General features: G+C 48.0%; 1 protein-coding gene across 2 annotated transcripts in view; it reads right to left on the reverse strand.

The window, feature by feature from the left end:
• ptprn2 (protein tyrosine phosphatase receptor type N2) overlaps positions 1-23,303 on the reverse strand; it is a 1,583,832-nt gene that overhangs the window by 503,082 nt on the left and 1,057,447 nt on the right. For both annotated transcript variants that reach the window (XM_072508225.1, XM_072508226.1), the window contains exon 12: positions 9,435-9,499. In XM_072508225.1, the coding sequence (XP_072364326.1) occupies positions 9,435-9,499 (65 nt within the window). The remainder of the gene's footprint in view (positions 1-9,434; positions 9,500-23,303) is intronic.

The raw sequence follows: 23,303 nt of genomic DNA on the forward strand, positions 1-23,303 counted from the left end.
CAGGGAGGAAGTGGTAGAGCAAGGGAACCGTGGTTTACTAAAGCAGTCGAAACACTTGTCAAGAGGAAGAAGGAGGCTTATGTAAAGATGAGACATGAAGGTTCAGTTAAGGCGCTCAAGAGTTACAAGTTAGCTAGGAAGGACCTAAAAAGAGAGCTAAGAAGAGCCAGGACGGGACATGAGAAGTCTTTGGCAGGTAGGATCAAGGATAACCCGAAAGCTTTCGAGAGATATGTCAGGAATAAAAGAATGACTAGGGTAAGAGTAGGGCCAGTCAAGGACAGTAGGGGGAAGTTGTGCGTGGAGTCCGAGGAGATAGGAGAGGTGCTCAATGAATATTGTTCGTCAGTATTCACACAGGAAAAAGATAGTGTTGTCGAGGAGAATACTGTGATTCCGGCTACTAGACTAGAAGGGCTTGAGGTTCATAAGGAGGAGGTGTTAGCAATTCTGGAAAGTGTGAAAATAGATAAGTCCCCTGGGCCGGATGGGATTTATCCTTGGATTCTCTGGGAAGCTAGGGAGGAGATTACTGAGCCTTTGGCTTTGATCTTTAAGTAATCTTTGTCTACAGGAATGGTGCCAGAAGACTGGAGGATAGCAAATGTTGTCCCCTTGTTCAAGAAGGGGAGTAGCGACAACCCTGGTAACTATAGACCAGTAAGCCTTACTTCTGTTGTGGGCAAAATCTTGGAAAGATTTATAAGAGATAGGATGTATAATCATCTGGAAAAAAATAATTTGATTAGAGATAGTCAACACGGTTTTGTGAAGGGTAGGTCGTGCTTCACAAACCTTATTGCGTTCTTTGAGAAGGTGACAAAACAGGTGGATGAGGGTAAAGCAGTTGATGTGGTGTATATGGATTTCAGTAAAGCGTTTGATAAGGTTCCCCACGGTAGGTTACTGCAGAAAATACGGAGGCATGGGATTCAGGGTGATTTAACAGTTTGGTTCAGAAATTGGCTAGCTGGAAGAAGACAAAGGGTGGTGGTTGATGGGAAATGTTCAGACTGGTGTCCAGTTACTAGTGGTGTACCACAAGGATCTGTTTTGGGGCCACTGCTGTTTGTCATTTTTATAAATGACCTGGAGGAGGGCGTAGAAGGATGGGTGAGTAAATTTGCAGATGACACTACAGTCGGTGGAGTTGTGGACAGTGCGTAAGGATGTTACAAATTACAGAGGGACATAGATAAGCTGCAGCGCTGGGCTGAGAGGTGGCAAATGGAGTTTAATGCAGACAAGTGTGAGGTGATTCATTTTGGAAGGAATAACAGGAAGACAGAGTACTGGGCTAATGGTAAGCTTCTTGGCAGTGTGGATGAGCAGAGAGATCTTGGTGTCCATGTACATAGATCCCTGAAAGTTGCCACCCAGGTTGAGAGGGTTATTAAGAAGGCGTATGGTGTGTTAGCTTTTATTGGTAGAGGGATTGAGTTTCGGAGCCATGAGGTCATGTTGCAGCTGTACTAAACTCTGGTGCGGCCGCATTTGGAGTATTGCATGCAATTCTGGTCGCCGCATTATAGGAAGGATGTGGAAGCATTGGAAAGGGTGCAAAGGAGATTTACCAGAATGTTGCCTGGTATGGAGGGAAGATCTTATGAGGAAAGTGTAGTAGTATGCATTAGGGGTCATGTGGGACTGTGAAGCCGTGATGTCATTGGCTGACAGATCCCGGGTCCTGGTTGGACGTTGATCTCTAGCTCCGCCCTGAAGGCGGAGTATAAGTACCAGGAGTCCTCCCCCGCAGGCAGTCTACTACTGAACTGCGGGGGAACAGTCACGCTTAATAAAGCCTCATCGACTTCACTCTATTCGTCTCTCGGAGTCTTTGTGCGCTACAAATTTCTTAAGCGTGACTAAAGGACTATGGAGCTCAGGATCATCCCGGAATGCCTGAGGATCAGCCCCCACGCAGTGAACGCAGCAGCTTTTAAGCACTGGCAGACTTGTTTCGAGGCCTACCTCAGAACGGCCACCGGCCGGGTCACAGAAGACCAAAAACTACAGGTCCTGCACTCGAGGTTAAGCACGGAGATTTTCTCCTTCATCGAAGACGCAGAGGATTTCCAGACGTCGTTCGCAGCACTAAAAAGTCTCTATGTTCGCCCAGTAAACCAGATCTACGCTCGCTATCAACTCGCAACGAGACGGCAAAGTCCCGGAGAATCGATAGATGAATTCTACACCGCGCTACTAATTTTGGGACGGGCCTGCAGCTGCCCGCCGGTGAACGCAAATGAACACACGGACATGTTAATGCGCGATGCTTTTGTGGCAGGTATGAACTCCTCCCAAATCCGCCAAAGCCTTCTAGAAAAAGAGTCGCTAGGACTCTCAGAGGCACGGGCCCTAGCAGCCTCCCTAGACGTGGCCGCGCGAAATACCCGCGCCTACGGCCCCGACCGCGCGGCAGCCCATTGGGCTCCGTAAGCACCCGTCGCGACAATCCCACCCCCCCCCCCCCGGACACCCCACAGGCTTGCGCGGATCAAACGCCAAGTCGCACCGGGGGAGCCCGCTGCTATTTTTGCGGCCAGGCGAAACACCCCCGGCAGCGCTGCCCGGCCCGCGCAGCGATCTGTAAGAGCTGCGGGAAAAAGGGCCATTTCGCGGCTGTGTGCCGGTCCCGCGAGGTCGCCGCTGTCCCGGGAGAACAGGGAGCCCTGCACGCCGTTTACGCTCCCCAACCCCCCCCCAGCGCCCCATGTATGACCCGCCGGCACTACCACTCTGGGTCCCGATCACAGCTCTCCCCGGAGAACAGGGAGCCCTGCACGCCGTTTACGCTCCCCAACACCCCCCGCCGCGCCCCATGTATGACCCGCCGATGCTACCACTTTGGGTCCCGGCCACCGCTGTCCCCAGAGAAGAGGGAGTCCTGCGTGTTCCTAACGCACCCCAACCCCCCCAGCGCCCCATGTGCGACCCGCAGGCACCGCCATTTTGGGTCCCGGCCACCACGAGGGGAGGAAGGGCGCCGCCATCTTGGACCACCCCAGACCTGTGCGACGCATGGGGGCGGCCATTTTGTCCACCCCCGCCGCCATCTTGTGACCCCCCAGCCATGTGCGATGCATGGGGGCAGCCACCTTGTTCACCCCCGACGCCATCTTGGACGGCAACAACGGACCCCAGTGTCGGCGGCTCCACGGGGTTCGAAGAAGACGCTCAACCATTACAACCACGTCTGGCTTCAATGACGCTGGACCAAGCACGGCCCTGGACGCTCCAGACGACGACGACAACGGTGCTGATAAATGGGCACGAGGCACCATGCCTGGTCGACTCCGGGAGCACGGAGAGCTTTATCCACCCCGACACGGTAAGACGCTGTTCTTTGACCATCCGTCCCAGCGCACAAAAGATTTCCCTAGCTGCAGGATCCCACTCCGTACAGATCAAAGGCTTCTGCATAGTTACCCTAACGGTGCAAGGGAGGGAGTTCAAAAACTACAGGCTCTACGTCCTTCCCCAACTCTGCGCCCCCACATTACTGGGATTAGACTTCCAGTGCAATCTACAGAGCCTAACCTTCAAATTCGGCGGCCCAATACCCCCACTCACTATCTGCGGCCTTGCAACCCTCAAGGTGCAACCCCCATCCTTGTTTGCAAACCTCACCCCGGATTGCAAACCCGTCGCCACTAGGAGCAGACGGTACAGCGCCCAGGACCGGACCTTCATTCGGTCCGAAGTCCAGCGGCTACTAAAGGAAGGCATAATCCAGGCCAGCAATAGTCCCTGGAGAGCACAGGTGGTAGTAGTAAAGACAGGGGAGAAGCAAAGGATGGTCGTAGACTATAGCCAGACCATCAACAGGTACACACAACTAGACGCGTACCCTCTCCCCCGCATATCCGACATGGTCAATCGGATTGCCCAATATAAGGTCTTCTCCACCGTGTACTTCAAGTCCGCCTACCATCAGCTCCCCATCCGCCCAAGTGACCGCAAGTACACAGCCTTCGAGGCAGACGGGCGATTATACCATTTCCTAAGGGTCCCATTTGGCGTCACAAACGGGGTCTCGGTCTTCCAACGAGAGATGGACCGAATGGTTGATCAACACGGGTTACGGGCCACGTTCCCGTATCTCGACAATGTAACCATCTGCGGCCACGATCAGCAGGACCACGATGCCAACCTCCAAAAATTCCTCCAGACCGCTAAAGCCTTGAACCTCACGTACAACGAGGACAAGTGCGTTTTTAGCACAAACCGGCTAGCCATCCTGGGCTACGTAGTGCGCAATGGGATAATAGGCCCCGACCCCGAACGTATACGCGCCCTCATGGAATTTCCCCTCCCGCACTGCTCAAAAGCCCTAAAACGCTGCCTGGGGTTCTTTTCATACTACGCCCAGTGGGTCCCCCAGTACGCAGACAAGGCCCGCCCCCTAATACAGACCATGACCTTCCCTCTGTCGACAGAGGCTTGCCAGGCCTTCAGCCGCATCAAAGCGGATATCGCAAAGGCCACGATGCGCGCCATCAACGAGTCCCTCCCCTTCCAGGTCGAGAGCGAGGCCTCTGACGTAGCTCTAGCGGCCACCCTTAACCAAGCGGGCAGACCCGTGGCCTTTTTCTCCCGAACCCTCCACGCTTCAGAAATCCGCCACTCCTCAGTGGAAAAGGAAGCCCAAGCCATAGTGGAAGCAGTGCGACATTGGAGGCATTACCTGGCCGGCAGGAGATTCACTCTCCTCACGGACCAACAGTCGGTAGCCTTCATGTTCGATAATGCACAGTGGGGCAAAATCAAAAACGACAAGATCTTAAGGTGGAGGATCGAGCTCTCCACCTTCAACTACGAGATCTTGTATCGTCCCGGAAAGCTGAACGAGCCGTCCGATGCCCTATCCCGCGGCACATGTGCCAACGCACAAATTAACCGCCTCCAAACCCTCCACGAGGACCTCTGCCACCCGGGGGTCACTCGGTTCTACCACTTTATTAAGTCCCGCAACCTCCCATACTCTTTGGAGGAGGTCCGTACAGTCACAAGGAACTGCCACATCTGCGCAGAGTGCAAACCGCATTTCTTCAGGCCGGATGGTGCGCACCTGATTAAGGCTTCCCGCCCCTTTGAACGCCTTAGTCTGGATTTCAAAGGACCCCTCCCCTCCACCGACCGCAACACATACTTCCTTAATGTGGTGGACGAGTACTCCAGCTTCCCATTCGCCATCCCCTGCCCTGACATGACCGCGGCCACAGTCATTAAAGCTCTGAACACCATATTCACACTGTTCGGTTGCCCCGCATACGTCCACAGCGACAGGGGGTCCTCCTTCATGAGTGACGAGCTGCTCCAGTTCCTGCTCAGCAACGGTATAGCCTCGAGCAGGACGACCAGCTACAACCCCCAGGGGAACGGGCAAGTAGAGAGGGAGAACGGCACGGTCTGGAAGACCGTCCTACTGGCCCTACGGTCCAGGGACCTCCCAGTTTCACGGTGACAGGAGGTCCTCCCGGACGCCCTCCACTCCATCCGGTCACTACTGTGTACCAGCACTAACCAAACGCCCCATGAGCGCCTCCTTGTCTTCCCCAGGAAGTCCTCCTCTGGAACGTCGCTGCCGACCTGGCTGGCGGCCCCAGGACCCATCTTGCTCCGAAAACATGTGCGGGCGCACAAGTCGGACCCGTTGGTCGAAAGGGTTCACCTCCTTCACGCGAACCCGCAGTACGCTTACGTGGAGTACCCCGACGGCCGACAGGACACGGTCTCCCTGCGAGATCTGGCGCCCGCCGGCAACACACACACCCCCCCGACACCAATCACCCCCTTCCTGCCACCGCCGCACCCCGCGACCGCCCCCTTCCCAGGAGGATCGGTCCTCCTCCCAGGCCCGACCAGGAGTGAAGCCCAAGCTGAAACCGTAAGGCTCCCGGAGACGACAACACCGGAACAAGCACCACCACCACCACCGGGGCCGAGGCGATCGACACGGACGACCAGACCGCCCGACCGGCTCGTGGCGTCGATCTAACACTACAATATGTGGACTTTTAACGAGAACATTTTGTCTTTTTTTCCTGACGATTACTGTAAATAGTTCGAAACAAAAAAAACCTTGTACATACTGTAATAACATGCGAACGTTTTCCTCCCAGGACCAGCCTTGTAAACCCTTACCACCATGCGAAGCATCACCCCGCCGGGTTCATTTTTAACAAGGGGTGAATGTGGTAGTATGCATTAGGGGTCATGTGGGACTGTGAAGCCGTGATGTCATTGGCTGACAGATCCCGGGTCCTGGTTGGACGTTGACTTCTAGCTCCGCCCTGAAGGCGGAGTATAAGTACCAGGAGTCCTCCCCCGCAGGCAGTCTACTACTGAACTGCGGGGGAACAGTCACGCTTAATAAAGCCTCATCGACTTCACTCTATTCGTCTCTCGGAGTCTTTGTGCGCTACAGAAAGGCTGAGGGACTTGAGGCTGTTTTTGTTAGAGAGAAGAAGGTTAAGAGGTGACTTAATTGAGGCATACAAGATGATCAGAGGATTGGATAGGGTGGACAGTGAGAGTCTTTTTCCTCGGATGGTGATGTCTAGCATGAGGGGACATAGCTTTAAATTGAGGGGAGATCGATATAGGACAGATGTCAGAGGTAGGTTCTTTACTCAGGGAGTAGTAAGGGCGTGGAATGCCCTGCCTGCAACAGTAGTGGACTCGCCAACACTAAGGGCATTCAAATGGTCATTGGATAGACATATGGATGATAAGGGAATAGTGTAGATGGGCTTTAGCGTGGTTTCATAGGTCGGTGCAACATCAAGGGCCAAAGGGCCTGTACTGCGTTGTAATGTTCTATGTTCTATGTTCACATCTGCTCACTCAGCACCATGCATTTAACACTGCAGTTTTTTGAAATCTGAGCCTTCCTAGAAAGCTCACAACTCTTGAAAAGCTTTGAAATCCCCCGAGATACTTTAAAATTATTTGTATTCAATTTCACAGTGCAGTACCTTTAGCTAGCCTTTGATTGACAGCTTAATGGTCATACACAGCAGGCAGGAGGTTTATTTCTTTATCTTTCCCTGCATCTGAAGTACCCCTCCATTGATCCTAACTACGCTGTTTATAAATGTCCTTGTTCTAATTGACAGCTTCTGGCAATTTCAAAAATGCTAAGTGCTTTCAGTTGCTCTTACGGTCAGCTGTCAGGCAGAGCAGTTCAAAGTGAGATGGACACTTCAAAGTTTTCACGGTTTACAGGCGAGGATGATTATTTTGAACAAGAGCTGCCTGAAATCACTATGCTAATAATGATCTTCAGGTTGTCCAGGGCTAGAAGGGGCATTCCAGAAATGGGACTCCCAGTCTGGGGGAGAGTCCCAAGTTCATAGCCTTACCCCCAGCCCGAGCCCACCCAACACCAAGAACCCTTGGGGGACCCTCCCTCTACAGCCCCGCCATAGCAGAGGGGCACATGGGCAATGGACTTACCACCTTGACCCCCCTCAGGGTCCATCACGCCAGGTCTGAGCTTGTCATGACGTGTACCAAAGCCTACCCAGTGGAGTACACGCTGTGTGTGTGTGGGGGGTGAGTGGAGCACAGCGAGAGAGCTAAGCATCGGGGTTCAAGCTCACTAATGAGATTGAAAAGTGGAGGTTTACAAAGTGGTGGGACCCGAGAACCGCGATGGGTCTGTTGCCTGGCGCGGGTCCCGTTTCTGGGCCGAGGCAGGATTCTCCGGCCTAGCGGTATTCCCGATTTCAGTGTGCAGGAGCGGAGATTCACTCCCACAATCTTTACTGGCCTTAGACCCTTTTAATATGCATAAGGGCCCAATTTGAGGGACAGTTCCAGCTGGCAGTCAAAAGGGACCAAGAAACTTGTAGGTTTAAAATCATTTTTCAGCATCTGGGCAGATGCAATGGATTGCAGTAAGTTAGCTCCAGCATATCGCACCCGACCCAGCATAACCATCCGAGGATGACACGCAGCCTGTTACTGTCACTGGATCCACTTGTCACTTGATTATGTTAAAAGCACACTACTGATCTACTGCATTTGTCCGACTAAAGTTGATTAAACAGCACTAGGAAGACCACTCAGACTCAATCAAATGAATAACTGTTAGACTTATGGGGCGGGATTCTCCATCCCGCCGCACCCGTTTTGTGGTGTGGAACGCCCCCGCCAGCAGCGGGATTCTCCATCCTGGCAATGGGCCAATGGGGCTTCCCATTGTGGGCACCCCGACGACGTCGGGAAATCTGGAGCGTAGGTGTGCTGCCGGCGAAACGGAGGATCCCTTCGGCGGAGAATCCAGCGGATGAGCGGATGATTTGCTTTGCAGCTCACTGGTAGCGAATGTCGCTGTCTATTTTTTTGAGGGGTGTATTGAACTACTCTGTGCCAGCAGCATGACATGGGCTCATAGTGAATCATCAGCTGATATTTCAACCACTTTTTCCTCCCGCCTGTGCCAATGACAGCCAGCTACACCGCGACATGACCACCCTGATCGATTGCAGCCTGACCCTAAACTTCCCCAAAGATACTTATAAGACTTCTAGGAGACTTTGGCACTGGTGATACAACTCAGCAATAGTCACTGCGAGTGGTTGCATTGATGAGGTTGCCGAGCTGCCGGCCCTGATTGGCAGCTCTTTGTGGCGGGCCATCATCCTGAGTTGGATGCTGACCCCAGTGGTGGCCAAATAATTGGTTGCTGCTGGCAAAATATTGCCCCACTAGTGTCCCATGGCTGCAGGGTGGTGTCAGTTTGCACTTTCAGCCCATGTGGGGCTCGACTGTTAACTAAAATATTCAGTCCGCTGAAAATTGAGATGCATTAGGAAGGGAGAAGAGTCTTGTGAAACGTAAAGAAGACCCAGACCAGCTGGGCAGACTGCCAGCAGCTTTGGTGTAAATTCTTTGCGAGGCACGAGGGGTAGGATCTTCCGCTGCCCTCACCCCCCACCACAGGTCATGTATTGTACCAACAGAGGTGCCCGCCATTGGCTAGTGGCAGATGTTCTGGTCCCGCCACTATCAACGGGGCTTCCCAATGTTCACAGGTTTCCCACGCAACGGAGGGTCGCCATCAGCAGGACCAGAGGACCCTGCCAGCGGGAATTGCGGGAAAATACCACCAGAGAGCTTTTTTGTGTCATTCCAGTAATTGTGCCACATAGTTTGCAGTGTTGCAAGGCGAAGGCCCATTTACATAGTGCAATCTGAGTGCTATCACTGGACAACAGGCATATTAATTCCTTAAGTGCCAAGAGTTCTGTTTCAAAATATATTCAGAAGTATATCGGAATTCTCCAATGCCACAGCTTGGAACCTGAAATGAACCGCATTTATGAAAATGCTACTGAAAGCCGGCAGACATTCGACGTCACGGATGTTGACTGGACACGTTCAGGTTTATAACACCCTCCCCATTGAAACAAATTTCAACTTACTTCACTCATGCCAGTTTGTAAGATTTTTAATCCTGTTCCTTTTTCCAGTTTTTCTTTGTTGATCACTGCAAAGAAAGAAAGAGTGAGATAAGTTTAAAACGGAGTCATGTGTATAGAGGAAGGTACAATGGAACAATAGCAGAGGGCGCGGAAAAGCTCAACAGGTCTGCCAGCATCTACCAGGCGAGAAACAGCATTAACATTTCGAGTCCTTGGACTCTTCGTCAGAACTGAAAAGGTGGGAGAATGTAGAAACTGTCGTGTTGGGTGCTCTCTGCTACATAGACGAACCAACACGGTTGCGGATGGTACAACTCAGTTTTATTACTAACAATATTTACAATGGTAAACTGGTTACTGTGGTTCGTTCATTACCCTTGAATCTGTGGACCTATCCCTAACACTATATTGGAGAAGCACTCAGCACATGGTGAATGTCTGAGCGCTTTGCTGTGAGCTCTGTGCCCTGAGCTGTCTCCTGCTCGAATGCGCGGGAAGTGTCGTGTTCCCCGTTTTATAGTGTGTATGCTCTTGCCTGTGATTGGCTCTTGCCTGTGATTGGCTGTGGTGTTGTGTGTGTATTGATTGGCCCGTTGATCTGTCCATCAGTATGTATGTATGTTTGCACCTGAATATCATGACAGAAACTGCAACAAAAAGTAGCAACTTTAAGAACAAAAACAGATGGCCTGGTGTGAGAGGGGCGGGGTGGGGGTGGGGGGTGTTTGCATTGAAGCAACACATGTATTGGGATATTTTTTAAAAAGGAAGGTAGAAGGGGGGGGGGGGGGGGGCGGGGGTTTAAGATGGAGGAGAAAGGTCAAAATCGAGAAAATCTGGAGCAGCGTCATCATTATGGGAAATGTGTGCAGCATCAGAATAGGCAAGAGTAAAAGCCACCCGCTGGGTGTATCAGCTTGACAGATCGTCAGGGATGTTTTTGGAAAGGACAAAATGAGTGCAATTTTAGAGCAAAAGACTGTGTCTTGGTGTACTGAGGTCCTGAAGAGTTACAAACATACATTATGTCTTGAAAAACCAAACTTGAAAACAACACCATGAATGCATGGGTAGGAACATGCCCTGGTAGACCAACTTTCATATTGAGCAATAGTCACTAAAGTTTTAAAGTTGACATTCTGAATTTCCTTTTGCAATTATTGAATCAGGTCTTTTTAAGGGCCAAAAACCAAAGTGGAAGCAACTTGATTCAGGATATATGAAATTAAAACAGAAAGTGCCGGAAAAAACCCAGTAGGTCTGGCAGCATCTGTGGTGAGAGAAACAGAGTTTATGAGCGGGACCTTCCAGCCCCTCACCGTGGCATGTTTTCTGATGATGGAGGTGGCTCCCCATTGGCTGCCGGCGAGATCTTCCGGTCCCAATTTTGCGAGCCTGGCCTGTCCTGCCTCCGGAGAACCCGCCGCATGTGGTCATCTATGGCGCGACTGGAAGATCCTGTCAGAGGCAGTGGCTGGAAAATCCCACCCAATGTTTCAAATGCACATGATTTCTTCAGAACCACCATGACTCTTCCTCTTGGGGTCCGAAGAAGTTATTTTGGGCTCGAAACATTGGGCGGAATTCTCCCACAAAATGACTAAGCACACGATCCAGTGGCCGTGTTGCGCTCGAGCGAGAGCACAATGCGGCCAGTAAATCCTGGGAGAGGTCTCCCTTGTGCCACCCGGCAGCCTTCACGCCTTGCGGGATACACAAAGTCCCGCGAAGCGTTGAAATCGGAACTCCGTCCAAATTTGGATAGGTGGGCTTCCTAGGCCTTGCCCTTATGTAGAATTGCAGACTTAATCGGGGGGCAGGTTGGAGGGTGGCGGGAATGTCATCCCAAGGAATTTTGGGGCCCACGTGACCTGCAAGCCCACCGACAGGGGACCGTAAAGATTGCACGTGTGCCAATTGATTCCTCAAAAAGAGGAACTGATGGCGATCTAGTCAGTAGTGGAATAAGTATCGAGTGAGTGTGCTTTATATGCTGTTATCCTATGTGGGAGCAGGCCAGTGCCATCAAACAAACATATGAGGATAGATAAATATTAGGTGATCATTTGACATTTTCTGATATGGAAACTGCGTAGAGAAGCTTCTACCCTATGTAAAATAGCCACAGAAACACGGAAAAAATTTCCCTCCTATAATTCCTTTCCAGAAAAAATGCTGAAACTTCGAATTCCTCATATAAAAAGGCAGCAGAGTCATTCATTTGTTTGAGGGAAGAGAGATTTAAATCATACCTTGTGTCATTTAATAACTTATTTCTGTGTACATAAAACTGTGCTAACAAATCACACGCAGTAAGTAAAACAGACATTTTCTAAACTCAATGCATTTTATGTCTTGTAATTAAAATGGAGATTATCTGAAATACATATTAGGCCTGGCCAGTTAATTAATCACCCAACACTTTCAAAACAGACAATTAGAACGACAAGGAATAAACATGTAGAATAGCAAATGGAAACAGCTGTCATGTGAGAGTACCTGTGCGAAATGGGTGTTTAAGAAATGTACCTTTAAGAAATGGGTGTTTATCAGTGATGTCAGAGTGTGGGTGGAGCTGGGCTGTGTCAGCTTTTTACTTTCGTTTTAGGCTGTTTGCTGCAGGGTGTGTTTTAGTTTTGTTTTCAGTCTTGGAGCTGAAGCCAGACAAAGCAGGTGTACTGCTGTTTTCTCTGCCATGAAAAGACTATCTCTTGATCATTTGGTGAATTCTGAATTATAAATGTTCTCAGTAGTGAATGTAAACCTAATGTGCTTCAGTTAAAAGGTGTTGCTTTTGTCTTTTGGATGTTGTTTGGGAAGTTATTAAGGATTACTTAGTGCTGTATTCTTTGAAGGTTGTGTTTGAATTGATGGTTGCTAAGATGTTCACTGTATGTTTTAAAAAGGTTAACTTGAGTTCAGTGAGTAAACATTGTTTTGCTTTAAAAAATACTTTTCCATTTCTGCTTACCACACCTGTAGGGTGGGCCGTGTGCTCCCATACCACAATCTATTAAAAGTTGTGGGTCAGGTGAACGCCATGATACACTTTGGGGTTCTCTAAACCCTGGCCCATAACAAATTGGGGGCTCGGCCGGGATAAAAGTATATCTATTGGATTGGCTTAGTGAACTTAAAGACAGTGAGGGGTGAGCATATTGTGGTTGCTTTTCAGGTGTGGTATTCTAGTTTAAGTGGGAGTGTGTTGTGGAAAATGGCTCTTTCAGATGCTCTGAAGTTTTTGGGGGTGGAGACGGTCACACACTGTACCTTACGGACAGAGACTAAAAGCAGACTGTTAGGTTTGGCGAAAACATTGCAGTTACCATTACCTGACAAAATGCAAAAAGATGAGGTAATTATGGCGGTAGCTAAGCACTTAAAGTTGCCTGAGATACAGTTTGACTCATTGGAAATGGCAAACATTCAGTTACATATTAAACAAATGGAACATGAGAAAGAATTAAAACAGCTTGAATACGAAAGAGAGGGGGAAAAAAGAGAGAGAGAGGAAAAAGAAAAGGAGAGAGAAGAAAGGAGAAAAGAAAGAATAGCCCTAGCAGAACAAAAAGAAAGAGAAAGGGAGATACAGATCAGGAAAAAGGATAAAGAGAGAGAGTTTGAACTTCAGAAAATGGCCATGAAACGTGACAGTCAGTTAAAATTGGCAGACGTAAAGGGAAACGTACAGTTGGTAGATAGAGATGAGGATATTGAGAAAGAGCATCAAAGTCGAAGGCTTGGTGGGGATCTATTTAAATATGTTCAAGCATTGCCAAGGTTTGACGAGAAGGAGGTGGAAGCCTTTTTCATTTCATTTGAGAAGGTGGCTAAACAAATGAAATGGCCACAGGACATGTGAGTATTACTGATTCAAACAAAGCTGATAGGTAGGGCTAGTGAAGTGTTTGCATCACTACTGGAGGAGGTATCTGGGACGTATGAGGAGGTGAAAAAATCCATCTTAGGTGCTTATGAAGCAGTGCCTGAAGATAACAGACAAAGGTTTAGAAAGTTAAGGCAAGAATTTGGTCAAACATACATGGAGTTTGAAAGGCTCAAACAGAGTAATTTTGATAGGTGGATAAGGGCTTTGAAAATAGACCAAACGTATGAAGCTCTCAGAGAAATTATGCTTTTGGAGGAGTTTAAAAGTTCAATTCCTGATGTAGTGAGAACTCATGTGAAAGAGCAGAGGGTTAAAACTGCGAGGTTAGCAGCAGAAATAGCAGTTGATTATGAATTAGTTCATAAATCAAAGCTTGTTTTCCAACATCAGTTTCAGCCTGTGAGGGATAGAAACTGGGGACATGAGAAATACTCAAGTGGTAAAAGTAAAGGTGATCGGATGGGAGATAATAAGGAGAGTGTACCTCAGATTAAAAAAGAAATCCAGGAGGGTGGAAAAGAAATGAAAAGTTTCAAATGTTTTCCCTGTAATAAACTAGGCCATGTAAAGTCGGTGGTTGAAGAAAAGCGCGGGAAGGCTGATGTGGTAAAACAGGATAAGACAGTGGGGTTTGTTAAAGTGGGAAAGGAAAGCCCAAGTGAAGCGAAGGAGGTGCAAAAGATTGTACAGCCTGATTCAAGAGGTGATTGATAAGAAGGTGCCAGATCTCTTTAAAGAATTTACTTATGTGGGTAAAGTTTACTCATGTGTTTCAGGAGGAGCAGGCAAAGAAGTCACAATTTTAAGAGAAACGGGAGCTCGTCAATCTTTAATGGTAAGAGATGAGGAGTTATGTAGTCTGGGAAGAATGTTGCCAGAAAAGGTGGTAATATGTGGAATTCAGGGTGAGAAGAGTAGTGCTCCATTATATAAGGTAAAGTTGGAAAGTCCAGTGAAGAGTGGTGAAGTGGTAGTAGGAGTAATAGAGAAACTATATTGTCCAGGAATACAGTTTATCTTGGGTAATGATATAGCTAGATCGCAGGTGGGAGTGATGCCTACTGTTGTTGATAAGCCAGTGCAAAATCAGAGAACTGAAGTGTTGAAGGATGAATATCCTGGGGTTTTTCCGGATTGTGTAGTAACCCGGTCGCAAAGTTACAGGTTAAGACAAGAGGAGAAATCAAAGAGTGAAGATGAAGTTGAAGTGCAATTATCAGAAACGATTTTTGATCAGATGGTTGAAAAAGAACAAGAACAGGTGGAAGATGAGGTGGATATTTTTAGTTCAGGAAAATTGGCGGAGTTACAACAGAAAGATATAGAAATAAAACGGATGTATCAGAAAGCATACATGGAAGAGGAATCTGAGTGGATACCAGAGTGTTATTACCGTAAAAGTGATGTCTTGATGAGAAAATGGAGACCTTGACATGTGCGGGCGGATGAAAAGTGGGCAGAAGTTCATCAAGTAGTATTGCCAGTAGGGTATAGAAAGGAGGTGTTGCGAGTTGCACATGAGGTACCAGTGGGAGGTCATTTGGGAGTAAGGAAAACTCAAGCCAAAGTACGAAAACATTTTTATTGACCTGGACTACATAAAGTGTAGTTAAATTTTGTCAAACAGGTCACACATGTCAAGTGATAGGGAAACCTCAAGCAGTGATAAAACCAGCGCCCTTGATACCCATTCCAGCATTTGAGAAACCTTTTACACGGGTCCTAATTGATTGCGTAGGACCGCTTCCTAAAACAAAAAGTGGGAATCAATATCTTTTGACTATAATGGATGTGTCTACTCGGTTTCCAGAGGCCATTCCAGTATGTAATATTACAGCTAAAAAGGTTGTGGAGGAGTTACTTAAATTCTTTACTAGATATGGACTACCTACAGAAATACAATCGGATCAAGGATCAAAATTTACCTCGAGATTATTCAAAGAAGTTATGGATAGCTTTGGAATAAAACTATTTATATCAGCTGCGTATCATCCAGAATCGCAGGAAGTGTTAGAAAGGTGACATGAGACATTAAAGACAATGTTGAGGGCTCATTGTCATGATTATCCAGAGATTGGGATAAAGGAATTCCATTCGTACTGTTTGCAATTAGGGATGAACCTAATGAATCAACCAAATTTAGCCCTTTTGAACTAATGTTTGGTCATGAGGCAAGAGGACCACTTAAATTGATTAAGGAAAAATTGGTGAGTGAGAAATCGGAAATTATATTATTGGATTACGTGCCAAATTTTAGGGAACGATTAAATAGAGCAAGTGAATTGGCTAGACAACATTTAAAAGTTGCACAAAATGTGATGAAACGGGTAGCGGACAAGAAATCCAAAGTTCGTAGTTTTGCCAGTGGAGATAAAGTTTGAGTATTGTTACCAGTGGTAGGTGTACCTTTAAAAGCTAGGTTTTGTGGACCTTACCAGATTGAAAGGAAATTAAGTGAGGTGAATTGTGTGGTAAAAACACCAGATAGAAGGAAGACTCACCAAGTGTGTCATGTGAATATTCTTAAAAGGTACTTTGAAAGGGAAGGAGAGAAAAAGGAGGTTTTAATGATTCTAACTCAAAGTGACAAACCAAATCCAGATGACTGTGAATTTGACATGCTTCAAATTAAATTGGAAGACGAAGATGTTCTTCAAAATTGGGCTAAATTGTTGGGTTACCTTCCAGAGAAAAGCAAACTGACCTGAAAGAGTTATTGATATTACATGGGCACGTTTGTGGAGATAAATTGGGAAGTACTACAATGGCTATACATGATGTAGGTGTGGGAAATGCTGTTCCAATCAAACAACATCCATATAGACTTAACCCTTTAAAATTGGCACAGGTTAACAAAGAGATTGAGAGTATGCTTAAAATTTTGAAACGAAAAAGTATATTTACTGTGTGCATTTCTTAAAGGATAGTGAAAAGGTGAAAAATGAAACCATCTTGAAGTTGATGGTATTTTTTTTTTTCTTGGGGGGAGGTGTCATGTGAGAGTACCTTTAATAAATGGGTGTTTAAGAAATGTACCTTTAAGAAATTGGTGTTTATCAGTGATGTCAGAGTGTGGGTGGAGCTGGGCTGTCTGTCAGCTTTTTACTTTTATTTTAGGCTGTTTGCTGCAGGGTGTGTTTTAGTTTCGTTTTCAGTCTTGGAGCTGAAGCCAGACAAAGCAGGTGTACTGCTGTTTTCTCTGCCATGAAAAGACTATCTCTTGATCATTTGGTGAATTCTGAATTATAAATGTTCTCAGTAGTGAATGTAAACCTAATGTGCTTCTGTTAAAAGGTGTTTCTTTTGTCTTCTGGATGTTGTTTGGGAAGTTATTAAGGATTACTTAGTGTTGTATTCTTTGGGGGTTGTATTTGAATTGATGGTTGCTAAGATGTTCACTGTATGTTTTAAAAAGGTTAACTTGAGTTCATAGAATAAACATTGTTATGCTTTAAAAAATACTTTTCCATTTCTGCTGTACCACACCTGTAGAGTGGGCCGTGTGCTCCCCATACCACAATCTATTAAAAGTTGTGGGTCAGGTGAACTCCATGATTCACTTTGGGGTTCTCTAAACCCTGGCCCATAACACAGCACATTACTAAACCTTTAACCAAATTATATTGTTGTGTGAATCTTTCTTGAATGCGCCTGTGTGCAGAAAAAAGTCTTTTTTAAAAATAAAATTCACCAGATGAAGGATATGCAAATAGGCTGAAAGAATTGAACCCTATAATGTTCTCAAAATTCTGCAAAGGCCTATTTAATTAGTATTTTAATTTATCAAAATTATTCTTTGCACTTGACAATTTATGCAGTATTCTATGTAATTAAGCATGCAGCTTCAGAGGAATAATCTTGCCAGTGCTGCTAATAGCGGTTATTCTACCCTGAAAGGAACTGTGTATGTCTCAACTCTGATCTAGGTTACAATATGGAGAAATTAATGGCTTTTTTTCCCTTTATCAAAGCGCATGCTGGGAGTTCCGCAGATTATACCATTCTACTGTAGAAGAGCCTGGTAATTAGCCAAGAAGGGTACGCATTTTCAGTCTTGTGTATATGCCTATTAGCAGCTTGTCAATACTAGTTCCCAGCTTTCAAAAAAAAAACCACACTGCTTGTTTCTAAACACTTGATCTGAATGTGTAGCTTGCAGTATCATTGATGACAGCTTGGTAAATGCCGGTGTCAAGACCAATTTTAAAACCATTTTTCAAATTATTTTAATTAGATTTTTTTTTCATTCTCACTTGCATTAATTTAATTTCTGATATCAACATTTTAGCTTTCAATCTGTTCGCTTTAAATTTCTTACGTACGCTGTGCAGCCTGAAGTCATTTAACCAGAGATGTGATACGTGCACCGTATGGGGTCCAGTACAATTAAAGCGGGGGAGGGCTGGGTACACTGTTGTTATTCCTGGGGCAATGATGGCAAATTTAGCCATCACGTTTCGTAGCGGCGAATTATAAAAAATGCTATTGTTTCATAAAAATGAAGTATCTCTGAGGCCGTTTTTCCTCACGGGGGGGAAAGATGGTACATTGGTTTAAATTGAAACCGTGAACTGTAATCACAAAACAAGGGGCGGAGTTTTACAGCCCAATCGCGACAGGGTCGGGGTTGTAAAATGCGGCGAGCTGTTCAAAAGCCCATTGGCTTTGGTGGGACTGGAAAACTCTGCTGGTGGGAGGGATGGTAGAAATCAGCCCAAGGATACAAACTCCAACCAAATGTGATTGATACGAAGGCTGGGATTTTCCAGCCCACCCCCCCACGACGTGTTTTCCGGCGGCGGAAGTGGCTCGCTATTGGCGCCAGGGGGATCTTCCAGTCCTGCCGATGTCTACGCCGTTTTTCCCGCAAGTCCTGCCACCGGGCAACCCGCTGCAGGGGGCTGGGGGGTGGCCATCAACGGGACCAGAATATCCTGCTGGCGGGAAGGGCCAGAAAATCCCACCCCAAGACAACTAACCGTGAAACGAAATCGCTACAAGTAACGGGTTAATTGGGTATTGGAAGGGTTGGAGTTCATTTCTAGAGGAATGGGATTGAACACTGGAGAAGATGTGTAATGGTCAGAAAGAACCTTGGTTAGACCACACTTGGAGTACTGGGGTGAGACCTTCTGACTGGTCACCAGATGATCCCACCGCTGGCCAACAGTGGGTCACCTCCATTGCCAGAGAATCTCGTCCCTGGTTTCCGTATTATAAAAATAAAATAGAGGCACAAGAGAAAATCACCAGCAGTGAGAGAATATAATTATCCAGTAAGTTTGAACAGGCTGTGGCTCTTTTCTCCGAAGTCCCCGAAGCGACCCCCAACCCCGCCAAGCCTCCAACGTACTATGGGAGGGAAGCCAAGCCTCCCTGGTTGCCACCCGGGCACCTTGGCTGTGCCACCTGCGTAACCTGGCAGTGCCTGACTGGCACCCAGGTGGCACAAGCAATGCCAGGGTACCACCCCTGGGAAATCCCCAAGAGTGCGGTTCCGTCTGGTTTCCGTTTGTGGAGACCAGTACTGAACGGAACTCACCCGAGTTCGCCGAGACAAAGAGGATAGATCCCAATGCCTCCGGTACCTCGGGATACTGCATGTTAAAGTGAGGCTAGCCGTCTCGCTTTATATACAGATTTACCTAAAGGTGATCCCACTCACAGCTGGTGGGATTCATACCGCAACGTCTTGCGAGATCGGGTTAGATCTCGCGAGGCGTTGCAAGCCGGATAGATCCCAGGAGCGGAGTCTCCCAGCTTCAATCAGCTACACTGCACTTCGGTGCAGCTTTTCGGGTTTGATCGTGCCCAAAGTCTGAACTCAGGCAGGAAAGCCGGTGTGCTGCCCGCTGGCTCCACTGTCGGCTTAACCTTCCAGATCTTTTGAAACGTAGTTCAAGTAAATGATGCAGGCAGGTCCCACGACATCATGCTGGCACCAGCAACCTCGGCCTTCAAGAAATTGGGGCACCATTACTAAAGGGCACCCTACTGCAAAAAAATAAAAACAAGGATCCCCTCCACGGACACAGAAACCAACCCCGCATGCACACGGGGCACCCTCCCCACACGGCCTTGCGGAACCCCTCCCACATGCAGGCACACATGGGGGGGGCGGGGTTATGGTGGTAATCCCATTATGTCATTGCTGGGGGGGGCAACGTAAAAGCCGTTTGGGAATTCCCGTTGAGAACTCTTTCCCCCACCGGCTTTCCCACCCGCCGAAAATGAGTGAGTCAAGCCAGAGCGTGAATGTCAGAACAAATTTTACATGGTCTATGGGAAAGAGGTTTGCAACCTCAATACAACAGCATTTGCCAGATGGGGTCAGGTGGGGGAACCTTTTTTTTGTTCAATAGTTGCAGCAAAACGTAAATGTTTTCTTCATACTCACACAGAAGTAACCTTTTAAAATATGATATTATCAAGAAACTTCAAGCCTACAGATCGCCTCTGTACAGTAACCGTGACTAATTGCGAAAGCCCCTGGGAACAGGCGCAAGGATCGCACTGCGGGATTAACCCATGCCTGCTGCTTCCAATGCAGGCATCATGCCAACATTGTGCAGCCCATTGTGCTAATTAACATGACTGCAGCATGCAAGCAGTGTTCACAATGTTGTGAGTGGCAGCGTGCCTCAGCACATTTAGTGCAATAGCATGGCTTTCATTGTATGCACAATGCAAACGCGTGTATGGAGTCATCAGCCATGCGGTCATCCTTGCCACCTAGCCGGAAGTCTCCTTAGGTTTGGCAGAGCGACTCAGATAGCAGCGGGCGATCACAGAATGAAGGCAGCTTGACTGCTGCCAGGATATTGAACATTGACCTTCATGGGGCGCTGAGTATGTTTGCACACCAGCTGAATATTGAGGGTTAGAACCTTCTCAGTTATGGTACATCTTAGCTTTGACATACATCACCTGCCAAATAAAGTGTATGCATTCAATGGCATATTGCACCATGGTGATTGATGCCTGCAATCCTCGCAAAGCTGGTATGCTCATATAGTCAGCTCTCTTTGAAAACAGCGCATCAGTGACTTCTCTTACAAAACAGTGCACAGCAAATTCTGAGATGTTGCAAACGTCTCTAGTTCTAGCCTGGAAAGAGCCAGCAGCATAAAGCTTCATGTCCATTGCCCAACGTCACAGTCACTGGCAGTGTGGTCCTCACCCTGTCCTGAGCTCAAGGTTGTGGCAGATTACAATGAACTTGCCCTCACTAAAGTACAGACGTCCTGCACATTGTTCCTTGCTGAGGTCTAGCTCAGAAAATTGACTCCTGAACATCCCAGGCAAATATGGTGGGGATATTCTGTTGAAAGCCCTTCCCGTCTTTCTTCTCCTCCAGAGCCATCTCTGCTCATTCCCCCAGTCATGCTGCATTTCCTCAAAGCAGAATGCCTACTATTGTATCCACATCTAAAAGCAACTGGTTCAAGCAGAGGACTTGAAGTCAGGAACAAAGTCCTTCTTCAGCCGCCTTGTCACTCCCTGTAGATTCAAGCAACTTTGAAGAGCTCAAGAAAGCACCAAACATTTCTACAGTCGTAACAACAGCCAGTAGAAATCAATCTGCAAGTAATTGACGATCCCTCTAAATAGAACTGATAGAGGGGAATCCTCACTGCTGCTTAATGTGTGTTTAGCCATGTGTAGTTAAGTGAAGGCACTAGCTGGAGCATTGAGCATCCAAATGCTGCACTGGTACGAGAAATGGAGGGACGTCAACCTCGGGGTCAGCTGTCCAGGAGTATAAAGGGGTGACCGCCAATGAGCTCTCTGAATTTTCCAGCCTGACTATTGGCTCTGCCTCTTCCTGAAGGAGAAAACAATGGTGCCCTGTTACATTCCAGAAACGCATGCTCGTGACACTAATTGGCCACCTAGAATTGGCCCTTAGTGTCATCAGCTCCCCACAGATTCAAGGAATGGCGTCCAAAAAAATTGGTCGCGGAATGGAATGGGATGGTTTAGCTCAGTTGGCTGGACAGCTGGTTTGTGATGCTGAGCAAGGCCAACAGCAGTTCAATTCCCAAACCGGTTGGGGTTATTCCTGAATGCCCGGCCTTCTCAACCTTACCCCTCACCTGAGGTTTGGTGATCCTCAGGTTAAATTGCCATCAATCAGCTATTCTTATCAAAAGGAAAAGCAGCCTATGGTCATCTAGAACTATGGCAATTTGACTCACCCACTTTTAAGATTTTTAACAACCCTTTTGTTTGCACCTTTATCTGCACTTCAGCCCGGTGTGGAGAGGGGTGGGGAAGGAGGAGGACCTCCTCATGAACCTGATCCTGGGCCTGGTAAAATGTGCCATTAACAGGTCCAGGCAGCGGGCGAAGATGGGAGTTTTCCAGCCTGACTGCTTGAATTTAGCCTCACGTTTGAGGTCCTTAAGTTTGGTGGCATGAGATCAAGAGACAGGGGGGTCACTTCTCTGTCAGGTCCCCAGTGCCTGCCACTCAGGATCCACCTGCCCTGCCTCCCAAGGCGGACATACACATCCAGTTGATCTCGGCCAGTCAGATTAATGAGCACATTTCCCTCCTGAAAGAACCCCAGTGGTAGCAAGCTTAAGGGAGTGGGATCCAGATTGAAGGCCAGAGGCGGGTCTAAGTGGGTGAGTGCATATGCAAGGGGCAGATCTGTTCTGGAGATGGGAGAGTACCGGAGCGGTGAGCGTACGATCGCTGCTGTCAATGCTCTGGGATTGGGAGTGGTTATTCTCTCTCTCTCACCCCTCACAGATTCTGAGCGATATCAGGATGGAGCCAGTGGAGCTGCCTATCTCATTAGTCACAGTGCTGGAAGCGCACAGACCCCAGCGGCTACCTGCAACGACACTGAGGAGGGACCCTGCAGAATAGGACCAGGGGGTCGGAGGCCACAGCAGCCATGCAGGGGGTACAAAGGTGCCAAACGAGACCAAGGGTCTACCGAATTCCTGTATCCTTCCTGGAGCAGCCCAACAGCTTGTGCCAATGAAGACTCCGCCTAACTAAGAAGACGGTGCAGCACTTGTGCCTTGCGGACCTGGTGCCACATGGCAGCAGTGGCGACTGCGTTGTAGAGAACGACATGGGTGGAGTCAATTTCCCCAGCATCTCTGGCAGACCAGCTATCTGCCCCAACCTGTAACCTTCTCCTCTTCTCGGGCCTGATCCAGGTCAAAGGGGATGTAGTTACCAATCCTTGCATACTGTGCATCGCACTTCATGGATGTACTTATGGGTTAATACCTGTGAGATACCACAGAGGTCCCTGGTGAAGCCCTGGAAAGGCCCTGTGACAAAGACGTTCGAGGCTGCCATGGCTCATATCTGAGTGAGGTTCTGCGCTACATATAATAAGAACAATCTTTATTGTCACAAGTAGGCGCAAACACATCGGGCCCTGGATCTGTGAAGCAACAGTGCTACCCACTGTGCTACCGTGCCGCCCTCCTCTGTCCTTTTGCTCTCGAGGGGGATTAGGGGGCGTGGGTCTAGAGCACACAGAATCATGTCTGACGCCTATCACTGCAAGTGAGTCATTCGCACTGACTGGGCCTTACCATCAGGTGGGCATAGAGGTCCAATGAGAGCAGCTGCGTCCGATGGGGGAAGCACCATGCCACTGGGAGAAAGGTTAAAGATTCTGAGGCGTTAAAATGGTGAGATTTAGTGAGATTTTAAAAATTTATAATGACAACATCCCCCAACTACTGGTGCCTAACTTCACCTGTGCTCACGCTGTGCATCTACAATTCCTTAGCCTTCCAAACCTTCCCATTATATCTAGGTGTGTTCCCAGCATGCAGATCAGAGATTGAGGCGACTTGCTGCCTTTCATGCCCTGTTGCCTGAAATGCCATTTCCGGCGTCCTCTGGAGGGCCGGGATCTGGAGGGTCCCAGCCTACTTTCGGGTGGCACTGGTGTTGCTGCGGCATCCTGTTCTGTCCGCCAGTCTCAGGAAGGGGGGATTCAGATT

This window comes from Scyliorhinus torazame, chromosome 6 (genome assembly GCF_047496885.1).
Source record: "Scyliorhinus torazame isolate Kashiwa2021f chromosome 6, sScyTor2.1, whole genome shotgun sequence".
Taxonomy (NCBI): domain Eukaryota; kingdom Metazoa; phylum Chordata; class Chondrichthyes; order Carcharhiniformes; family Scyliorhinidae; genus Scyliorhinus; species Scyliorhinus torazame.